The 21066-nt window shown below is 42.6% G+C and overlaps 1 protein-coding gene across 1 annotated transcript in view; it reads right to left on the minus strand.

Annotated features, from left to right (window-relative positions):
- The window catches only part of COLEC12 (collectin subfamily member 12), a 122001-nt gene that overhangs the window by 84654 nt on the left and 16281 nt on the right, over positions 1-21066 (minus strand). Inside the window, exon 2 of the mRNA XM_066624804.1 lies at positions 16441-16491. Coding sequence (XP_066480901.1) covers positions 16441-16491 — 51 coding nt within the window. The remainder of the gene's footprint in view (positions 1-16440; positions 16492-21066) is intronic.

Here is a 21066-nt window from a genome sequence, read left to right on the forward strand (position 1 = left end):
TCCCAGGAAAGTGTGGACAGGATTGCAGCCACACCCAGCAAGATTACAACTTACCCCAAAGTAGATGGGGGCTGCTCACACACATACATCCCAAAATGGAGATGCCACCCCTATTCCCCCAAGTAAGTGGGGCATTTGGACACTAAGAGCAGGCTGGGCTCCCCAAGCGGAGGACTGACTCTTCCCTCCCATTTTGAAGCCTGCCAGGAGTTCGCCCTGTGCTGATGAGATGCAGCACCTCTGCTGCTGCCCAGCCAGCCTTCTCTCCCACCTCCCCACACCATGTTTCACATGCTCTCCCCACCTCACGCTGCCCCACCCACCTCGTTCACAGCTGAAGAAAAGCAGCAAGTAGGGAGGGGGCAGGGGCAGGTGTAGCTGAGCAGAGCAGAAGCAGCTACTCTACTCTACTACTGCTAGGTCCTGTAGCTACGGCCACCTCTTTCATGGATATGCCTCACCACGCCCCTGGCAGCCAGCAACGCCTCCCTAGGGAGGCGGGACCCACAGATTGAATACCTCAGCTATAATGCCTTGGAAAAATGTTCCTGGAAAACAGAATACTGTGTGAAACAGTGCTACTGGAGGCATAACAGCTAATGTAGATGTGTTCATAGTATTGCCCTCAGTAGGGTATTAGGTCAGACCCTGCAATGTAACTGCCACCGCTATTGTCAAACTTCCTACATGGCAATAGTGGCAGATAATGGGAAGAATGTTGTGAAGTTTGTGAACTCCTTGTAAGCCTAATAGTGTGTGGGTACCTTACAAAAGGTCAGGAAACAGGAAGAGGAAGTTGAGCAACAAGTGGAAACAAAGCCTAATTCTAGTCTAGTAAAAAAAAAAAATTCCTCCCAAACAAGATCCCTGTGTGACAGGGCTAGAGGAGCCAGTGAGAAACTTGATAGCAAAGTGCACTTCCCTGAGTGTTTAAAAGACATAGTGCTAGAGGAACCTGACCAGTGCTGATCCTGGGAGAGGTCAGGGGGGCAAAAGCCCCAGGTGCCATGCTTGTGGGGGCGGCATCACTATGCCCACCACGCTGCTGCCTCCGCCCACCATCCAGAGCGGTTCTATGAGCCAGGAATACCCCGTGCTGCATCCCCAGGCACTCCCAAAGTCTTCTGAGGCCTTCTGAGTGCTGTTAAACAGTACTTCTGGTTTTCTGAAGAAATGGAAGTACTGTTTAACGGCCCTCTGGAGGCCTCTGAAGGCTTTCTGAGCACCCAGGGACATCATGCGAGGCTGTACAGCTGTATAGCTGGGTGAGTCTCGGGGGCGGATGGCATGTTACGGTCCTCTGTCCCAGTGCAGCACAGGTACACGGTCCACAAAAGAACCCGACAGACGTCCCAAACAACTGACTCCTGCCCCAGGGCAGAAACCCCAATATGTATGCAACAACTGGCAAGACCCCAGTGAGGACAAGACAGTGGAAGTGAGAGTGAATGAACCTAGCTTGTTTAATAAAATCTTAGCAGGACAGCCTGTCTCTTTACAGTCAGTTTAAAAAGTGCCTTTTATTTTTTATCACTGACTGGACCTGAACTCCATTTAACAAAAGGGATAAGACCCACTACTGCTTTTGGAAACATCTTTCCCATTGGGACCTGGGAACTGGCATCCAAAAGCCCTCACAGCAGACTCCATTTGGGCTGCACATCATTTTGGTCTAAGAACTTTTTTGATGGGGATGTCCTATTAACTTGGTGAAATCCCTATTATAATAACTGCATTGCCTTTACCCACATATACACAAGTGTATGTGCACTTTACCTATTCTTTTATCAAAGGAGGGTGCCAGCCTGGTCTGATCTACCTGAATATCAATGTATAATACGTTTTGAACAACTACATGTTTATATTGCATTATAGTGTAATCTGGAAATGGCAAGCATGGACTTAGGTAGGGACCTTTGGGTGCCTATCTGGGAGAAAAACAAAGTATAAATTGAATAAAAATAAACAAATTCACTAAGGCATGCACAGGTACTTTGAACAAACAGAGGATGAGGAGTACAGCAACTCTCCAGTTCATTCAAACCAAGCTCTGAGAGAATGGTTTAAAATTTTGTAAAAGGACAAAAATCTGCTTTGGGATTCTGGACGCTAGCTATACATACATGAAAGGGGGAGGTGAAGCGAGCAATTCTTGGCCTGCTGACACAGCCGTACTAGGATAACTCTCATTTGCTATAGCTCAGAGGGATATTCAGTTACAGTGGAGAAATCATAACAAAGACAGGAAACAGATCAGCACTCTCTGGATTTAACACCATCCCCAAGGACCCCGTTTCTAAACTGCAGATGTTTTTAACCTTGTCTTGAAATATGTCTGTATCACATACCCCAGTCCGATGAAGTAAAGTACAGTATATAAAATGAAACAATTCAAGTCAGAGCGAAGCACGTGCTTTAATGTATGCCAGTTGGCGCAGTTGACGTTTTTATATTACTTTCTATGAATGAACATTGCAAAAATGCTTTGTCAAGGAACTGTATCCAAAACAACAGTATATATACATGGTTATATTGAAAATCTCAGTAAGTTTTGCTTAACAATAAAAATGCTTTTCATCATTCTTCACTAAGAGATTTTCAAAACAAAGGAGGCATGAAATGTCTCCAAAGACCAGAACTCTTTCTACAACTACAGTTTGTCTCTCCTCTGTTGTACTTTGTTCTCTAGTTTCTGCTGTTCTCAGCACTACACACATCAAACACAAGACAGGAAAATAAAACTGTCCTCCTTCAGTTTTATTAAACCTGGTGCCAACAAAAACTGGATGTTGGACCGACCCTTTAATCCTGGAGATGTGGTGGTTAAGAGCCCAATCCTATTGTTGTTCCCGCCCCCCACTGATGCAGTGGCGCCAAAATAACTACTGCTGCAGGGGGGGGGCAGTCAGTTGGTCTCCTCTGGGTAAGGGAATAATAATAATATACCACTTTTCAACAATTTCAACAATTTTTCCCTTACCTGGGAATAAGCCTTTGTGATGGGAAGGTCTACTCGGACCTGTGCTAGCTAAATAGCTGGTGCAGATCTGTGTGAACCCACGTCACAGGATTGGGTCCAAGGGGTTAGGATTTGGAAGCTGCAGCTGCTGTCAAATCCACCTCCTTCCTGGACCTGATCTACCCATCCACTGCTCCATACCCCACCCCACTGGTAATGGAAGCCCTATTCAGCTTTTGTCTACATTAGCACTTGGCCTTTAAGAATCAACATAGCTGAGAGAACTAGAGAGATACACAGTGCTCACTGCAGACATTACAGACACATATTTTTTGTTGTAATTGTACCTGGTGTAAAATCTAAAATTGCATTTATTGAAAAAGCAAAGTTCTTTAACAGTATTCAAGACAAAGTCTTTTATTGTCAACCAAGGCCAACTATGTGATGCATGTAATTAGTCTGTGGAACTCCTTGCCACAGGAAATAGTGATGGCATCTTGCCTAGATGCCTTTAAGAGGGTATTGGACAAATTTCTAGAGGAGAAGTTCATCTTGGATTACAAGTCATGGTAGGTATGTGCAAGTTCCTGGTTTAAGAGGTAGGCTACCTCAGATTGCCAGATGCAGGGGAGGGCCCCAGGACACAGGTTATGTTTTGTTGTCCTGGGTGTTCCCTGAAGCATTTGGTGGGCAACTGTGAAATACAGGAAGCTGGACTAGATGGGCCTTTCGCCTGATCCAGCAGCAGGGCTCTTCTTATGTTCTTATTAACAAATTATGGAGGTTTGTTTCACTGTTGTTATTAATGATGATGGCCACAGTTCACAAGAACCTTTTCTTACAGAAGCTTGCTCTTTTTCAGCTCCCATTCATTTCAATGAGTTATCACAAGCAGACTTCCCAGCAACTTGTGTCCATGGTCTTTAAAAGACTATACAGGTTGTGCCTCGTTATCCACTGAGGTTCTGTTCTGGAACCCCTAGTGGATAAAAGAAATCAGTGGATATCAAATCAATGGAAAAACAGCTTTAAAGACCCACTCCCTGGTTTCTTGTGCCTCCACTGTCACCCCAGAATGCATTGATATAGACGCTATATGGCATTCAGCCACTAGATGGGGTGAATAATGGAATCTAATGGAATGAAATTATAATTATTTAGCAGCACAATGGAAATGGAATTTTGTTGCTTTTTTCCCTCTTTACAAGGTATTTAAAGGTGGATCCTGGTATCAGTGGTGAATCAAATCAATGGATACCGAGGTTCCACCTGTACAATTAATACACAAATCACATGATATGTATCTTACAAAAGATAATTGTGACAAAAACTTCACAGAAATCAGGATGTTCACTTGCTTAAGGAATAGAAGTTGTAGGCAAGTATGTTGGTCTATAGCAGGGGTGCCCAAACCCCGGCCCGGGGGCCACTTGCGGCCCTCAAGGTCTCTTAATGCGGCCCTCAGGGAGCCCCCAGTCTCCAATGAGCCTCTGGCCCTCCGGAGATTTGTTGAAGCCCACATTGGCCCAACGCAACTTCTCTCAGATTGACGGCGACTGTTTGACCTCTCATGTGAGCTGTGGGATGAGGGCTCCCTCCACTGCTTGCTCTTTCACATCTGTGATGCAGCAGCAGCAGCAAAGGAAAGGCCAGCCTTGCTTTGTGCAAGGTCTTTTATAGGCCTTGAGCTACTGCAAGACCTTCATTCGTTCATATAAGTTCATCTTTAATATATTCATTTATGTAAATTTATTCAAATTTGAAATGTAAATTAATTCTTTTTTTCCCCCGGCCCCCGACACAGTGTCAGAGAGCTGATGTGGCCCTCCTGCCAAAAACTTTGGACACCCCTGGTCTATAGGAACAAGTCAAAATTTACACATACCTTAACTACAACAGAACCAAACATGGGCAAATTTTTGGCAATAAAGAAGCAGGTATGTTCTCAGCATAATACTCATTGGTTTTCGAAATGAGTAAAACGGAAAGAACTAAGAACAGAATTTCACTATCTTCTGTTCTCTTTCATTCCCCAAGTAGCCACAGTTGATCAAATAAATAGAGAGTTTGCCAAATGACCAAGGCAGACATAGATAAGCAAGGAATTGTCTGCCTTATCTAGAACAGATGACAACTTAATCCTAGAGTGTAAAGAGATGGCCAATGGCTTTGTTAAAGCCAAGATATCCTAAGTTTGAGCTCTCTTATTCTAATCTCTGCCTCTCTCTCTCTCTCTCTCTCTCTCTCTCTCTCTCTCTCTCTCTCTCACTCACTCACACACACACACACACACACACACACACACAACTCCTCAAGCTTGAACCTGAATGATGTTCATGAGGATGTTAGTATAAGGAACTCTTGTCAGGTAAGTAAGCAGCTATGTGTGTAAAGACATTAGCTAATATCCTAGCTATTAGACATGAAATAATATCCTTTATTACACATTAAAGCCACACACGCAGACAAGTTCAAAAATCCTAGATTGTTCCCCAAAGCTAGAATACGCTCAACACAATTCAGTCTCCCCTCCCACAGCACTGAATTGATCTGATTGCATTGCTGACAATTCTCCATATGAAATGGTAAAGAAAATGGAAGCTAATGCTCAGTACTCTCCCATATTTGACCCACTATAGTCTCCCATTCAATCTATCATTGCACGCTTCCTTTAATCCCAAATAGTCACCACATTCAGCCCCCCAAAAAGAGAAATGTTTCCTTGCTTTGATAACTCACTGCAAAAAGGAAAATGACATTTTCAAAAGAGACAAGACTAAATAAAATTGCTATGCCTGCTGTTCCTTGGCTGGCATTTAGGATCTCAGCACATTGGACAAAGACTTGGTTTCAGTTCCACTCTGCTGATAGAAAAGCAATATGGGCCCACTGAGGGCCCAATCCTATCCAATTTTCTAGGCCAGTGCTGCTGTACCAGTGGGGTGTGTGCTGCATCCTGCAGTGGGGGAGCAGTCACAGAGGCCTCCTCAAGGTATGGGCACATTTGTTCCCTTACCTTGGGGCTGCATTGCTTCTGCACCGGAGCTGGAAAGTTGAATAGAATTGGGCCTTTAATCTCTGTATACGCAGTCAAGCACAAGGAATTTTCAGTCCTGTATTTTTACATGATCTATAGCCATGAGCCTTAGGACAATTGTTCAAGGTTAACACAATCATAGCAAGCCTACAATACCACAGTATTGCACAAATATACATGCCAACTATATCAATGTCTTTCAGTGTTTTCAGACCAGTGACATATCCCCCTCCTTTTAAAAAAATAAAAGAAATACAGAAAGGATTACAACCTCCCCAGCTAAAGACTTGAAAATGCAGCAACTTCCCCACCTTAAAAATCAGTATGTAATTGATTAATAATACCAACCTATGATCTTTAACAGATTAATACTTGAAAACTACACAAGAATATCAGGCAACTTTCCTGATCTTCATTTTTCATGTTATCATAGCAATTTCATATTCAAAAGCTACAACTCAAAACACACTTTCCTGAGACTAAACACAATGGAATATTTCTGAACAAGCCTGCATAGGACTGGGCTTAAAATGTGCTATTAATACCTATGTTTATTTTAATTAAATTGTTGCAATGATTCTTATAGCAGTGCAAAACCTTAAGGAGCATTCACCTAGTCCCTCCAAATCCCTTAAGGAGCCTTTACCAACACTGGTCCCTAGAACTTCGCAAGTTTGAAAAGGAGGAATAATTGTTCTGACAGAATTCATAACAGAATCCATGTTGAACCTGGTACAGAGGTTTACAAAACAAAAAGAAATTGATAAATGTCTGTTCTCCAATCACCAGAACCAAGCAAATACATGCCTCTGTATCCTATGCTTGGAATTCTCCACATCTCACTTCAACCAAATAAGTTGTGTGGGCTTCTGATCTGGATCCAATCTACAGCGTGAGGAGGGGCAGTAATCTACTGGGTATTTTCCAAGCTAAATTACCCCAGATCACAATTTGACCCTAGCAAGTTGGATTGATGGAGCTGAAAGAGGTTTCAGCATGGATGGCATCAGAGCTGGGCCAGTTGAGCACTAGCCAAAAACCCACACACACCAGAGGACCCACCTGGACAGGACAACTACTAAACCCTCAGTAAAGGTGGCCCAGTACTTTGGAAAAAGTAGAGAGATCACCAAGATCACCAAGAAATTACCCTGTAAACATCAGGGAAATCAGGTCAATAACTACTTCAGGCCAATAACTACAATATATCCCTGATGCCAACTTCCCACAGTCCAATAAGGTCATTACATTTCTTAACACCCCCCATGTACATGGGGATCAAGAAGAGAGATGGCTTTGAGGGTGTGGACCTACTCACCAAGTGTGTTTTTCAGCCCAGGTCACACTCCATATATGGATATACTCAGCAGAAGTAGACCATTTGTCCAAAGCAGAGTCCTTTGAGGTGACAGGAACTACCACTAATGCCTGTTTCTGGAGGAGTCATTGAACCTACTTATTCATGAAGGCTGTTCTTCTGGTTTTCAGTCAAAATCTTGTATCTTCTAGTACAGTGATTCTCAAACATTTAGCACCAGGACCCACTTTTTAGAATAAGAATCTGTCAGGACCCACCAGAAGTGATGTCATGACTAGAAGCAACATCATTAAGCAGGAAAAGTTTTAACAATTCTAGGCTGCAATCCTATCCACTTACCTAGGAGTAAGTCCCATTTACTCTCATTGTTAAAAGAATATACATAGTAGCTTATTAAAAGTATGGGTCTGTAACATTTCCCCATATGTAGTCACAAACCATGGTAGCATCAAGTCTGCTATATTAAAAATAAAATATTGAATGGGGACCCACCTGAAATTGGGTTTAAGAAACACAGTTCTAGTAGGATAAGAAGATGGCTGGGGCTGTGCAGGTGCCTGGCTGGCCACGGATACAAAGACAGGCTTTTTCAGATCTCCCAGGGTGGTGGTGACCCATCCCTGTCTCATCCAACAGGTTACCCTGTTTGGTGTCTCATCTATGCTACAGGATTGTTTCCTCCAACATTAAGTGTCCCCCATTGTCAAGTAATTTTCTAACATGCTAGTGGCAGTGGTGGTTTGCATCACCCGATGTGGGAGGCCATTGTGTCACCCCTATGATGGACCTCATCCCATGCAATTGGGTGGGGCAACACCCCAGACAGGTGTGACAGACCATCACCCTGCACAAGCTGATTTTTTTGGTTATAACATTTGATAGAATAGAGATATTTCAACATGTTTGTTTCATTGCATTCTGCATGAAATTACACATCAATTGATATATGATGGTATTATTCAAAAATACCAAGGTTTTAAAAATTTTGGTGAGGAGTCTCCCCATGTGCGTCACCCAGTGCAGCCTGCACTCTCTAGCAACACCAATAGCAAGTGGCACTTTTTAATGTTGCAGGTTTACTTCACATCACCTATATGCGAGCTTCTGCTGGCATGACTTGCAGGAGTTGATCTAAAACCTTTCCCATGATAATAGGTCACTCCCTCTACTGTGAGCTTTAACCATTGCAATGCTGCCTCCCACATGTCTGCCATAAGAGCCTGTAGTTGGTTTACCCACTTGTAGCAAAATTTCTGCCAATATGAGTCCACAGTGATCTCCCAGCAATCCAGGATGCCTTTTATATCACAGTCCAGGGCATCCCTTGTTGAAAGTGTGCAAAGTATCATCTAAGCACACTTCATAAATCCTCACAATGCTGGTAATTCCAGTCACACTGCATAATCTAAATAGCTTTTCATCTTCCTAGATGGCAATGAGGATTATGTCCTGTCATAATGTCATCAAAACCTGATGACATTAGATTGTGATGCACTGAATAAATCCATTAGATGAATTAGATTCATCTAATTAGATTCTGGTGCACTGAATAATTAATGATGGACAGACAACTGTCTTGACAACAATTTAGTCTTGTTCAGTCTTGACAACAAAAGGGACAACCAGTTCTTTGTTAGCAACTTTAATAATGCTATAAATAAAATCCTACAGGCTCCCATAATCTTGCCACACTGATTCACCAGATAACAAACTGCTAAACCCCAATTAGACTATGAATTGTCTTCAGTCGCCCCTCTGATGAGCCCGTCACTGTCTGCCAAGGCCAGAGGGAGTTTTGAAGAGGTCATGAATTCAGTGCAGAGGATTGGAACATTCCATAGAGAACAATTATTAAAAGACAACTTGGTTTGGGGGGTACTGGGCAACTGGAAGAACAAAAGGAGCCCTTTGAACATGAATAACCTGAGTTTAGAACAAGAGTTTTGAATAGTAAATATTGTAGTAGCTTTGTAGTAGTAGTACAATACATCAACACTGTACCCTATCTATCACATCTCAGAATTTCTGCTTCTTGTTAACCATTTCTCCCAAGATGGAGCTTGGCATTTTAGTATCTCAGCACACCAACTCTTGTGTCAAGAAGTCCCATACCTCTTTCAGATACATGATTCAGCTATAAGAACTCTAACAACAGTGGAATGTTGTCATGTTAACCTTCTCTATTGTCTCACTCCTGCTGCTGAAAGAGAACAGTTTCTCTGTCTCCTTATCCATGGACCAGAGATCATTCCAGGAAGCTGCTTCTTTCCATCATACCAACAACGGACTCTCACATTTCCCCTTTCCTCCTAATGTCTGCTTTTTGTCATGCAGATGGTGCTAACTCAACAATGATAAGCACCTTAGGTGGATGGAGAAATATATTTTGTCAAAATAAGCAGAGGGAATTCCAAAGTAACGTACCATTGGCAAACCAAAAGTGTAGCATCCAAGAACAATTTATTGCAGCTTATTGCATAATTCTCCTTATGGCCCAATCCTATCTAAAACTAGTGCCAGCATCTCAATAGGCATGAATTAAGGAGACTACAACTCTTAGAGAGCATTGTAGACTGAATTTGCTCTGCTACATACAGCATTGTGCCTTAGCCATATCAATGCATTTTAAAGTTAATTTTAGTTCTGGAATTGGAACCATTGGAACCATATTGTTTTCTCAAGCATTAATCTTGAGGAACATATTCTGATCCTAGATTTAAAATTCAAGGACTCACACCAGAAGAGCACCAAAGAATTTTGGTGCTTCCAGTATTTGTTCACTGAGTGCTTCCAATAGGAAATTTCTGGCTTAGGAAAGACTGAGCACTGGTTGCAGTTTCCTGGTGAAAAACAATATACATAAATCTCTGGTTCATTATCTGGAACAGATGACTTCAAAGAAGTTACTTTGTGACTGATGACTAGCTAAGGATGATAAGCAAACATGCTTTGTCATATGCCCTGTCAACACAGCAGAGCAATGAGCTGAAAACCAGGACCTCAAAGGTAGTGTTTTCGGAAGTGCTACCTGTTCCACGCGCAGGGCCAGCTAGGCAGGCAGAGATCAGGGGTCTCAATGCGTGGATGAGACGGTGGTGTAGGGAGGAGGGGTTTAGATTCGTTAGGCACTGGGGAACGTTTTGGGACAAGCGGGGCCTGTACAAGAGGGACGTGTTTCACTTGAACCAGAATGGAACCAGACTGCTGGCGCATAACATTTAAAAGGTGGCAGAGCAGCTTTTAAACTAATCCCTGGGGGAAAGCCGACAGGAGCCGGGGGGGCATCCAGTTCAGGACTCCTCATCCCTATGGGGCAAGGATGGGGAGGTTAGAGAACAACAAGGTAAAGGCAGAGTAGGAGAAGAAATTGGGAATGGTAGCGTGATGGGATGTGATAGACGGTTTGGCACAATGAGAGGATTCAGGGATAAAGGAGCTAATAAGCAGCCCATCCTGGGGCATTCCATGTACAAATGCTTTTATGCAAATGCCCAAAGTCTCTGAGCAAAGATGGGAGAACTGGAATGTCTGGTAACAAGGGAAAACATTGACACAGTGGGCATAACAGAAACCTGGTGGAATGCAGAGAATCAGTGGGATACTGCAATCCCACTGGCTATAAACACTACAGGAGGGACAGGGAGGGGCATGTTGGAGGTGGGGTGGCCATTTATGTTAAGGAAGGGATAGAATCCAGCAAAGTAGAGATTGAAGGTGGGTCCGACTCCATAGAATCTCTATGGGTTAAATTACCAGGCCTGAGGAGTGATGTAATAATGGGGGCATACTATCGTCCTCCAGACCAGAAACTGGAAGGAGACCTTGAAATGAGGAAATAGATCAGGGAGGTGACAAGGAGGGACAGGGTTGTAATCATGGGGGACTTCAATTATCCTCATATTGACTAGGTCAATTCGTGTTCTGGTCACGAAAAGGAGACCGGATTCCTTGACATGCTAAATGACTGTGTCTTAGAGCAGCTAGTCATGGAGACCACCAGAGGCCAGGTGACTCTGGATTTACTATTGTGCAGTACTCAGAACCTTGTTAGAGATGTCAATGTTACTGAGCCACTGGGGAACAGCGATCATGCTGCGATCCGTTTCGACATGCACATCGGGGGAAGAATACCAGGCAAATCTCTCACAAAAACCCTTGACTTCCAACAAACGGACTTCCCTCAAATGAGGAGGCTGGTTAGAAGGAGGTTGAAAGGGAAGGTAAAAAGAGTTCAGTCTCTACAGAGAGCATGTAAGTTGCTCAAATCAACAATAATAGAGGCCCAGCAGAAGTGTAGACCGCAAAGGAAGAAGGGCTCGACTAAGTCCAGGAGAGTGCCTGCATGGCTAACGAGCCAAGTTAGAGAGGCCGCAAAGGGCAAGGAAGCTTCCTTCCATAAATGGAAGTCTTGCCCTAATGAGGAGAATAAAAAGGAACATAAACTGTGGCAAAAGAAATGTAAGAAGGTGATACGGGAGGCCAAGAGAGACTATGAGGAACACATGGCCAGCAGCATTAAGGGGAATGATAAAAGCTTCTTCAAATATGTTAGAAACAGGAAACCCACCAGAGAAGCAGTTGGCCCTCTGGATGGTGAGGGAGGGAAAGGGGAAATAAAAGGAGACTTAGAGATGGCAGAGAAATTTAATGAATTCTTTGCATCTGTCTTCATGGCAGAAGACCTCGGGCAGATACCGCTGCCCGAACGGACCCTCCTGACCAAGGAATTAAGTCAGATAGAGGTTAAAAGAGAAGATGTTTCAGACCTCATTGATAAATTAAAGATCAATAAGTCACTGGGCCCTGATGGCATCCACCCAAGAGTTATTAAGGAATTGAAGAATGAAGTTGCTGATCTTTTGACTAAAATATGCAACTTGTCCCTCAAAACGGCCACAGTGCCAGAGGATTGGAGGATAGCAAATGTCACACCGATCTTTAAAAAGGGAAAGAGGGGGGACCCGGGAAACTATAGGCCAATCAGCCTAACATCTATACCGGGTAAGATGGTTGAATGCCTCATCAAAGATAGAATCTCAAAACACACAGACGAACAAGCCTTGCTGAGGGAGAATCAGCATGGCTTCTGTAAGCGTAAGTCTTGCCTCACAAACCTTTTACATAGAATTCTTTGAAAAGGTCCACAGGCATGTGGATGCGGGAGAACCCATGGACATTATATATCTGGACTTTCAGAAGGCGTTCGACACGGTCCCCCACCAAAGGCTACTGAGAAAACTCCACAGTCAGGGAATTACAGAGCAGGTCCTCTCCTGGATTGAGACCTGGTTGAAGTCCAGGAAACAGAGAGTGGGTGTCAATGGGCAATTTTCACAATGGAAAGAGGTGAAAAGCGGTGTGCCCCAAGTATCTGTCCTGGGACCAGTGCTCTTCAACCTCTTCATAAATGACCTGGAGACAGGGGTGAGCAGTGAGGTGGCTAAGTTTGCAGATGACACCAAAATTTTCTGAGTGGTGAAGACCAGAAGTGAGGAGCTCCAGAAGGATCTCTCCAGACTGGCAGAATGGGCAGCAAAATGGCAGATGTGTTTCAATGTCAGTAAGTGTAAAGTCATGCACATTGGGGCAAAAAATCAAAACTTCACATATAGGCTGATGGATTCTGAGCTGTCTGTGACAGATCAGGAGAGAGATCTTGGGGTGATGGTGGACAAGTCGATGAAAGTGTCAACCCAATGTGCGGCGGCAGTGAAGAAGGCCAATTCTATGCTTGGGATCATTAGAAAAGATATTGAGAACAAAACAGCTAATATTATAATGCCATTGTACAAATCGATGGTAAGGCCACACCTGGAGTATTGTGTCCAGTTCTGGTCACTGCATCTCAAAAAGGCTATAGTGGAAATGGAAAAGCTGCAAAAGAGGGCGACTAAGATGATTACAGGGCTGGGGCACCTTCCTTATGAGGAATGGCTACGGCGTTTGGGCCTCTTCCACCCAGAAAAGAGATGCCCGAGGGGGGACATGATTGAGACATACAAAATTATGCATGGGAAGGATAAAGTGGATAGAGAGATGCTCTTTACACTCTCACATAACACCAGAACCAGGGGACATCCACTAAAATTGAGTGTTGGGAAAGTTAGAACAGACAAAAGAAGATATTTCTTTACTTAGCGTGTGGTTGGTTTGTGGAACTCCTAGCCACAGGATGTGGTGATGGCATCTGGCCTGGACGCCTTTAAAAGGGGATTGGACAAATTTCTGGAGGAAAAATCCATTACGGGTTACAAGCCATTATGTGTAAGTGCAACCTCCTGATTTTTAGAAATGGGCTATGTCAGAATGCCAGATGCATTTAAAAGGAAATTGGACAAGTTTCTGGAGGAAAAATCCATTACGGATTACAAGCCATGATGTGTATGTGCAACCTCCTGATTTTAGAAATGGGCTATGTCAAAGGCAAGGGAGGGCACCAGGATGCAGGTCTCTTGTTATCAGGTGTGCTCCCTGGGGCATTTGGTGGGCCGCTGTGAGATACAGGAAGCTGGACTAGATGGGCCTATGGCCTGATCCAGTGGAGCTGTTCTTATGTTCTTAAGCTGAGTCAGGTGTCAATTCACTCCTGGTAATTCTTTGCACTTCTACAGAATCTATGCTATACTATTCCTGAGGACATAAAAATTGTCATGCTGGACCAGATCAGTGATCCGGCTAGCTCGATATTCTTCTACCTGATGACAGGTTTGTCAGATGTCACAGGCAGATTTCATAAGCAGAGGAAAAAAGCCAAGCCCTGTTATTGGGCTTCAGCATCATGAAGTCAGTAGTACGTGGTCTTAATAAAGACTGTGCTCCTGGCTATTGTGTTTAAGAAGCCTCCAAATATTAATCTAATTCTTTTGTTCATCTTAAACATGCTGCTTATTGATTAAAGTGAATGAAATTAAGCACTTATATTTGGTAAGAATGAATGATGTTTCCCTGTTTTCTCTTTGCTCATTCATGGTTTCAATGAGCCCCCTTCCCCATCAATTTTTCAAGCTAATTTAGGGCACAATCCTAATCCCTTACATCAGTGTTTTCCAGCACTGGCATAGTGGTGCCAATGGGACATGTGCTGCATCCTGCAGTTGGGTGTCACTCACGGAGGCCTCCTCAAAGTAAGGGAATGTTTGTTCCCTTACCTAGGAGCTGCATTGCCCTTAGGTCAGTGCTGGAAAGCACTGACATAAGGGGTTAGGATTGTGCCCTTAAACAAATAAAATAAAAATGCTAATACAGAGCTTCTCCTAACCTTGCTGACTTTCCTCGGTAGCCTTCTTCTCACTAAACAAACACCCAAAAAATTGCTAGTGTGTATTTCTCCAATGCTTTCAAGGAGAGCCAGAGTCCACAGTGGTTGTTACTTAATGCTATTTTGGCATAACTTTGTGAGACTGCGGTCTTGCCTGTTGCAGTGAATGGTAGCATAATCTAGTACTTCAAATGAATTTAATGATATGGATACCACAGACAGAGGATGTGGGATGTGCCTGTGTGTTGAGAAAGGGTGAATTCACAGTTTAGACTGTTTTTAAAAGGGCTTTCTTCAAAATACAAGATTGCCTACATTTGCCAAGAAATAAACAAGCCTAGACTTAAGAGGAGTCTTGGGGGTAATCTGTGAAATGGGACACATGAAGGGTGATATGCACAGAGCAATTACAGTTCTTTCTTTCTCCACCCTCCTCAATCCGTTCCCAAAATACAGATGTCATCCGATTCTGCCAGCTACACACATGGGATGTATTTTGCTCTTTGTCAACCATTAGACAGATTCCAAAAAGGTGCAAAAAGGTGGTGAACAGTTGTGGTAAACGATATTAGCTGTATATCAGTGCTATTCATAGCACACCTACTAAGTTACAGTTCAGAAAGATTCAAGATTCATCACTCTCAGCAGGTGGTGTTCATGATGACTGTGCCATGTCCAGAAAAGAATAAGTAATGTTGCATGCTGGTATCATAAAATGTTAACCACCATTTATAAAGTGAACAGATTTGCAGATATCTATAGAATTACTCCTCTCTGGAATGTCTTTAAGGCAGGGCTTTTCAAGATTATTGTTTAAAAACCAACAAAAATCTATAATATTTCCATGAGTACCCTTTTTTTGCAAGAACCACGGCCTTTAGGGATGGCTGCTTTGTGCAGGACTGCACAGCTCACCATACAGTCATTCCTGCAACAAGGGAGAGATTTCTCCAGCTATTGCTGCCACCTTGCCCAACCTGCATCTTTCTGAGGACAAGGTCTGAACTAGTATAGAATTACACCCTACTGCTGCCCTACCCATCTTCACCTCTGATGGGGTCTGGCAGAACAATGTCACACGGCCCCTATAGAAGTGTTTTCTATGCATGTAGAATAGTTCACTCGGCCAAGTACCACCTGCCATAGTGTGAAGTTTCATGTGTGATACTAGTAGCACCAACTAAAAAGAATTGCTGGAAGGTGGTACATAAGAGAATGGATCATTCTTTAACCTCATTTTCAAGGTGGGAGAAGGAGAACACCTCTCATTAGCTGATCAGTGCTAGGTAACATAAACTAGCAAGATCAGCACAGGAAGGACATATCATATGCATTCAGTATAGGTAGAAAGGCTGTTTATACCAAAACCCTCACAATAGAAAGCAACCTTTTAATTAGGTACTTTCTGATTTATGACCTCTGTTTCTGCTACTGGCCTGTGAAGATCAGTGACAGGAAGTGACTTAACTGGACAGAAAATATCAAGAAGACATTTTGTAATATATGGTATTTGTGTGCATCTCGCAACTGTTAACATGGAATCACTTCTGCTGAACTGCAAGGATTGGCAAAAAACAATTATGTAAATAAGAAAATGACAAAAACAGATTTTTATAAAAGGAATGATGCAATCAACCATAAATCAACTCTCCTGATCAAATCATAGTGTGACCATAGTTTGACCAAGGATCAAATCATCTTTTACAATCAATACCTTGCCACTTCTTTGTTGTGTATATACAACACAATGATAAATGTGTTTAATGATTAATGATAAACATAACAGTTCTGCACTATAATTGAAGACTTTTGTTGTCTTTTGAATCTAAACACTACAAAAATGAATACAATGATTCAGGGTAACTTACCAAACCTTTTGTAACCAAAGGACTGAACCTCCTCCTCTTCTGCAACGTCGTCTACATTTTGTAAAAAAAAAATCATGTTAGTATATGAATGTTTTCCCATCTATACTAGACATTGAAAATTCTGTGTGTTTATTGCATTTACTGCATCTTTACTTAGTGGAATCTGAAAGTATCAAGGGCATTTTCTTTGTTCTGTAGTATCTATCCAATACTTAGTTTATACATACAATTGGAGCCTCATTTGTTCAAATCACAAGCCTAAAGTCATCTGGTCATACTCAGAGGCATGTGTATGAAAATTATTGGGTGGTCCAATACACAGTTTAATAGAACAGAAAAGTTTCACATAAAATAATAACCAATAAATCAAGTTATACTTGGCTTTAAATATATCATTTTTACAAGTACAATAAAGCAAACAAATACAGAGATTAAACTTCAGTCCTGCCTTGGAAGAAATGAGGGATCCCTTATGAGCCAAGGTTAAGACCTGCTGCAAGATGCTTTGAAGTTTCTGATCACAAGCCTAATGTTCTTCTATAGACAGAAAGAAGACAGCAGCCTGTCAGCTTGCCAGATTTGCATTTTACTGAGTTCATCATAATCAATAGTATTCTATTGATTATGATGAACTGAGTCTAAAGGCTCAGTTCTATCTTTGAGATAGTCAGTGCATCTCCACACAAGCCCGTGGAACAACAACCCCACCAGTGTAGAAGCCTATCCATTGATGGATACACCACAGATGCCAGTGCAACACTGAAAAAAATGCTGCACCGACATTGTTTGGATGTCACTCCTACACCAGTGAGTCTGTCAGCACAGAGGCCGAAACAGGAAGCGATGGAGGCATGACCCAGGAGGGATGAAAGAGGGATAAGGAAAAGCCTATGTACACTATATCTAACCTATCTATAGCTATAGCTATATCTATAGATATCTAGATCTAATGCTAGGTCTAGTGCTAGATCTAGTGCTATCTAGATCTAGATATAGATCTATATCTATATCTAACCTATATCTAATCTAGCAATGGCGGCATGACAGAGGAGGGATGAAAGAGGGATAAGGAAAAGCCTATGTACACTATATCTAACCCCTTTTCAGATAATGGACCTATCCCCAACACCAGAAAAACATTATACCCACAACAGAGCTGGCATAGCTAGGAGGAACCCCATAAGGAACAATGGAAAGGGAAAAACAGCAGAAAATTACACCACCTGCCACACCCCGTCCCACCCACTGTCCTACAATGGAGCACAGGATACAGACCATGTTTGGCAGCCAATTTCACCACACCTACGCCAGCACTAAAGCCTCTGCCAGGGAGACTACATCTCAGTGATCAGATGCGCACCACGGAGCTGTATCTCTTTGGTTTCTCTAACGCAGTGATTTTCAACTTCTTCCAGCTCATGCCATACTGGCAAGGCATGAAAATGGTCAAGGCACACCATTGGTTTTTGGGCAATTGACAAGGCACACTGTGCTGTCAGTGGGGGGCTCGCATTCCCAAATGGCCCTACTAATAAATGACCCTCTCCCAAATTCCCGCAGCACACCTGGGGACCATTTGCAGCACACCAGTGTGCCACGGCACAGTGGTTGAAAATGGCTTCTCTAAGGAGAACTGGTGAAAAAGGAAAAGGGTTCCTTTCAGCTAGCAGATAACCCACAGGGACCCCTGCCATTGAGAGACTTGTGTGCCTAACATTACACTTATGTCTGTGCAACATCAGTGTGGCATCCAAATAGATTGGGTCATAAACTTACTACTTGTCATGTACAGGTGGTACCTTGTTATCCACTGCGGTTCTGTTCTGGAACCCTAGTGGATTAAGAAAAAATCAGTGGATACCAAATCAGTGGAAAAATAGCTTTAAAGACCCACTTCTGGGTTTCTTGCTCCTTCATTACTCCTAATGCTCATGGTTAGATAGTTGCTAACCAGCAGGAATGAGATTTTAACAACCAATGTGGCAAAGTACCTTTATTGTATTTATACAAGAATTGTCTCAAGAAGTTGAGTCTTATTAATGTATATGGACACCTTTCTGTTTTACATCCTGGTTTTACTGTTTATGCCAATAAAGGTTTTTGACTTTGACTTACTCCTAATGGAATAATTTCATTCCATTAGATTCCATTATTCACCCCATCTAGTGGTTGAATGAGGTATAGTGTCTATATACCAAAGCATTCTGGGGTGAGAATGGAGAAACAAGAAACCCAGAAATTGGTCTTTAAAACTATCTTTAACTCTTAGAAGCTTGCAACCAGTGCAGTTTAACAGCATGAAGGTAGAAAATTAGATTTTGGTGTTTTTTTTACCCTTGTTATAAGGTATTTAAATATGGACTCCAGTATCAGTGGTGAGTCAAATCAGTGGATACCAAGGCACCACCTGTAACAGTAATCAATCCTGGCTTTGCTGTGTACTTACATTGTAAAAGCACACGACAAGGGGGATGGAAAAGATGGCAGAGAAGGTTAATCAGTAAAAGCCAAAATAGTTTTGTAGGGTCACCATGAAAGATGAAAGCAAAGAAGCTACAGATAGGAATGAGTTATAAAGTTACAGTTCTTCAAGGAAAAAGGTTACAACCAAGCAACAGAAGAAGACACCCTAGTAGGAGCAATGGGAAATGACGCACCATCTCTGCTGCGCTCCCCACACTTGCCACATAGAACGCTGTGAGTCTGACTCCTACCCCCTTACCTTTCTCCTTCTTTACAGTCCCTTTAACCCATTTTTGCCCAGCCCACAGGTGTACACATTTGGTCCTTGTTGCGTATATGCAACACTGGGCAAAGATGGCTTAAACTAAACAGAAAATGTGGAATGCACTGGGGAAGGTCCCAGTGTGTCTCACACTTTCTGTCCATTTAAGGGACTGTGAAAAAAGGAAATAAGTTAGGAGAACCGTTCACTGCCTCTGATTTGCTTCCTGCTCAGTTTAGCAAGCAGGAAGCAGATTTGAATGGCTTCATCTATAGCGGGATGCAGGGGTCAGCAGCAGACTTGGGCCAAAAAAGCACCCCAAGTCATTTTGCTGCTCAATGCAAGCAGCAACAGTCACCTTATCTGTTACTCAGCGTGTGGTCAGTCTGTGGAACTCCTTGCTGCAGTATGTGGTGACGGCATCTGGCCTGGATGCCTTTAAAAGGGAATTGGACAAGTTTCTGGAGGAAAAATCCATTACGGGATACAAGCCATGATGTGTATGTGCAAACTCCTGATTTTACAAATGGGCGATGTCAGAATGCCAGATGCAAGGGAGGGCACCAGAATGAGGTCTCTTGTTATCTGGTGTGCTCCCTGGGGCATTTGGTGGGCCGCTGTGAGATACAGGAAGCTGGACTAGATGGGCCTATGGCCTGATCCAGTGGGGCTGTTCTTATGTTCTTAACTGTCACTGCATTCTAATTTTACAGAGGTTAGTGCCAGAAGAATGAGGAAGCGGCAGTGGGGTACTTGCAAGAAGAAAAATGCATGGATAAGGTTGGTAAATATTGACACAAAAAGATAACCAGCAAAGGGAGTGGGGAAAAAGAGGAAATAGGTGTCAAAGCACTGGTTGTGGAAAAAATAGCAGAATAGAAAAAAGAGGAATTGGGTAAGAAAAAGAAGTCTAACCAAAAGATTATTTATTTAAAGCTTTTTAACCTATATGCTCAGCACAGTGTACTCATAGAGTGACTCTGAAAATTAAAAACAAGGTTAAAAAATATAATACTATCAATGGACAAATTAAAAACGGACAAATTAAAAGCAAACAAAACAGTGCAACAGTCTTCTACAGAAGAAGGTTTTAATAAGGGAGCCCATGAGCTGCATCTTCCTTGGAAAGGAGTTCCAAAGAAAAGCTGGCATCAAAGAGAAGGCTTGAGATACAGCTCCTCTTGTCTGCAATTCCATGAATGAGTAGAGCCAAGCAGGCCCTCCTCAAATGACCTTAGAGCTTATAAGGAAACATCTGGAAGGAGAGGCCCTTTCATGCAAACTGGCCCTAGGCCACGTAGAGTTTTGAGGGTTAAAATAGCACTTTAGCCTAGAAACAAACCAAGAGAAAAAATGACTATACTGTATCTAGGAACAAGTGTAACCAGATTTGGTACGATGAGCTAGGTTGGCCTCTTCACCCTTGTGAAATCTTTAATGACAATGGATTTAAATGGAACCAAACTGGCATTTAATAATAACTGACAGCGAGGTGCAGTTGACACTGACCCTAAGTTTTCAGTGAATGGAAGAGAGCCACAATGGGATAGTCATTAATTACCGAACACCTCTTCTCCTATTCTGGTCTGTTCCTACTCCCTTAAACTGTATAATTTGGATCAGCTTCTATCTACCCCTGCCAGCTGTAAGTCTTCGTGACTGGCATCATCATGTAGTAGGAATCCAAGGAGCAGATAGTAAGAGAATGAACCAATGTTTTAGTGATCATATGTGAGATACTGATAGATTTTAGAGCTATTCAATAACAAAATGATGGGATTTGGGAGGAGATGAAATCTTTGGCAAAATATTAAACACAAATTAATGATATCCAGGTTACATGCCCAAAGGGACAAAATAACAACAGGATTGCAAATTGTTAGTGGTGAAGAGAAAAAGAA

The sequence above is a fragment of the Tiliqua scincoides genome, chromosome 4 (genome assembly GCF_035046505.1).
Source record: "Tiliqua scincoides isolate rTilSci1 chromosome 4, rTilSci1.hap2, whole genome shotgun sequence".
NCBI lineage: Eukaryota > Metazoa > Chordata > Lepidosauria > Squamata > Scincidae > Tiliqua > Tiliqua scincoides.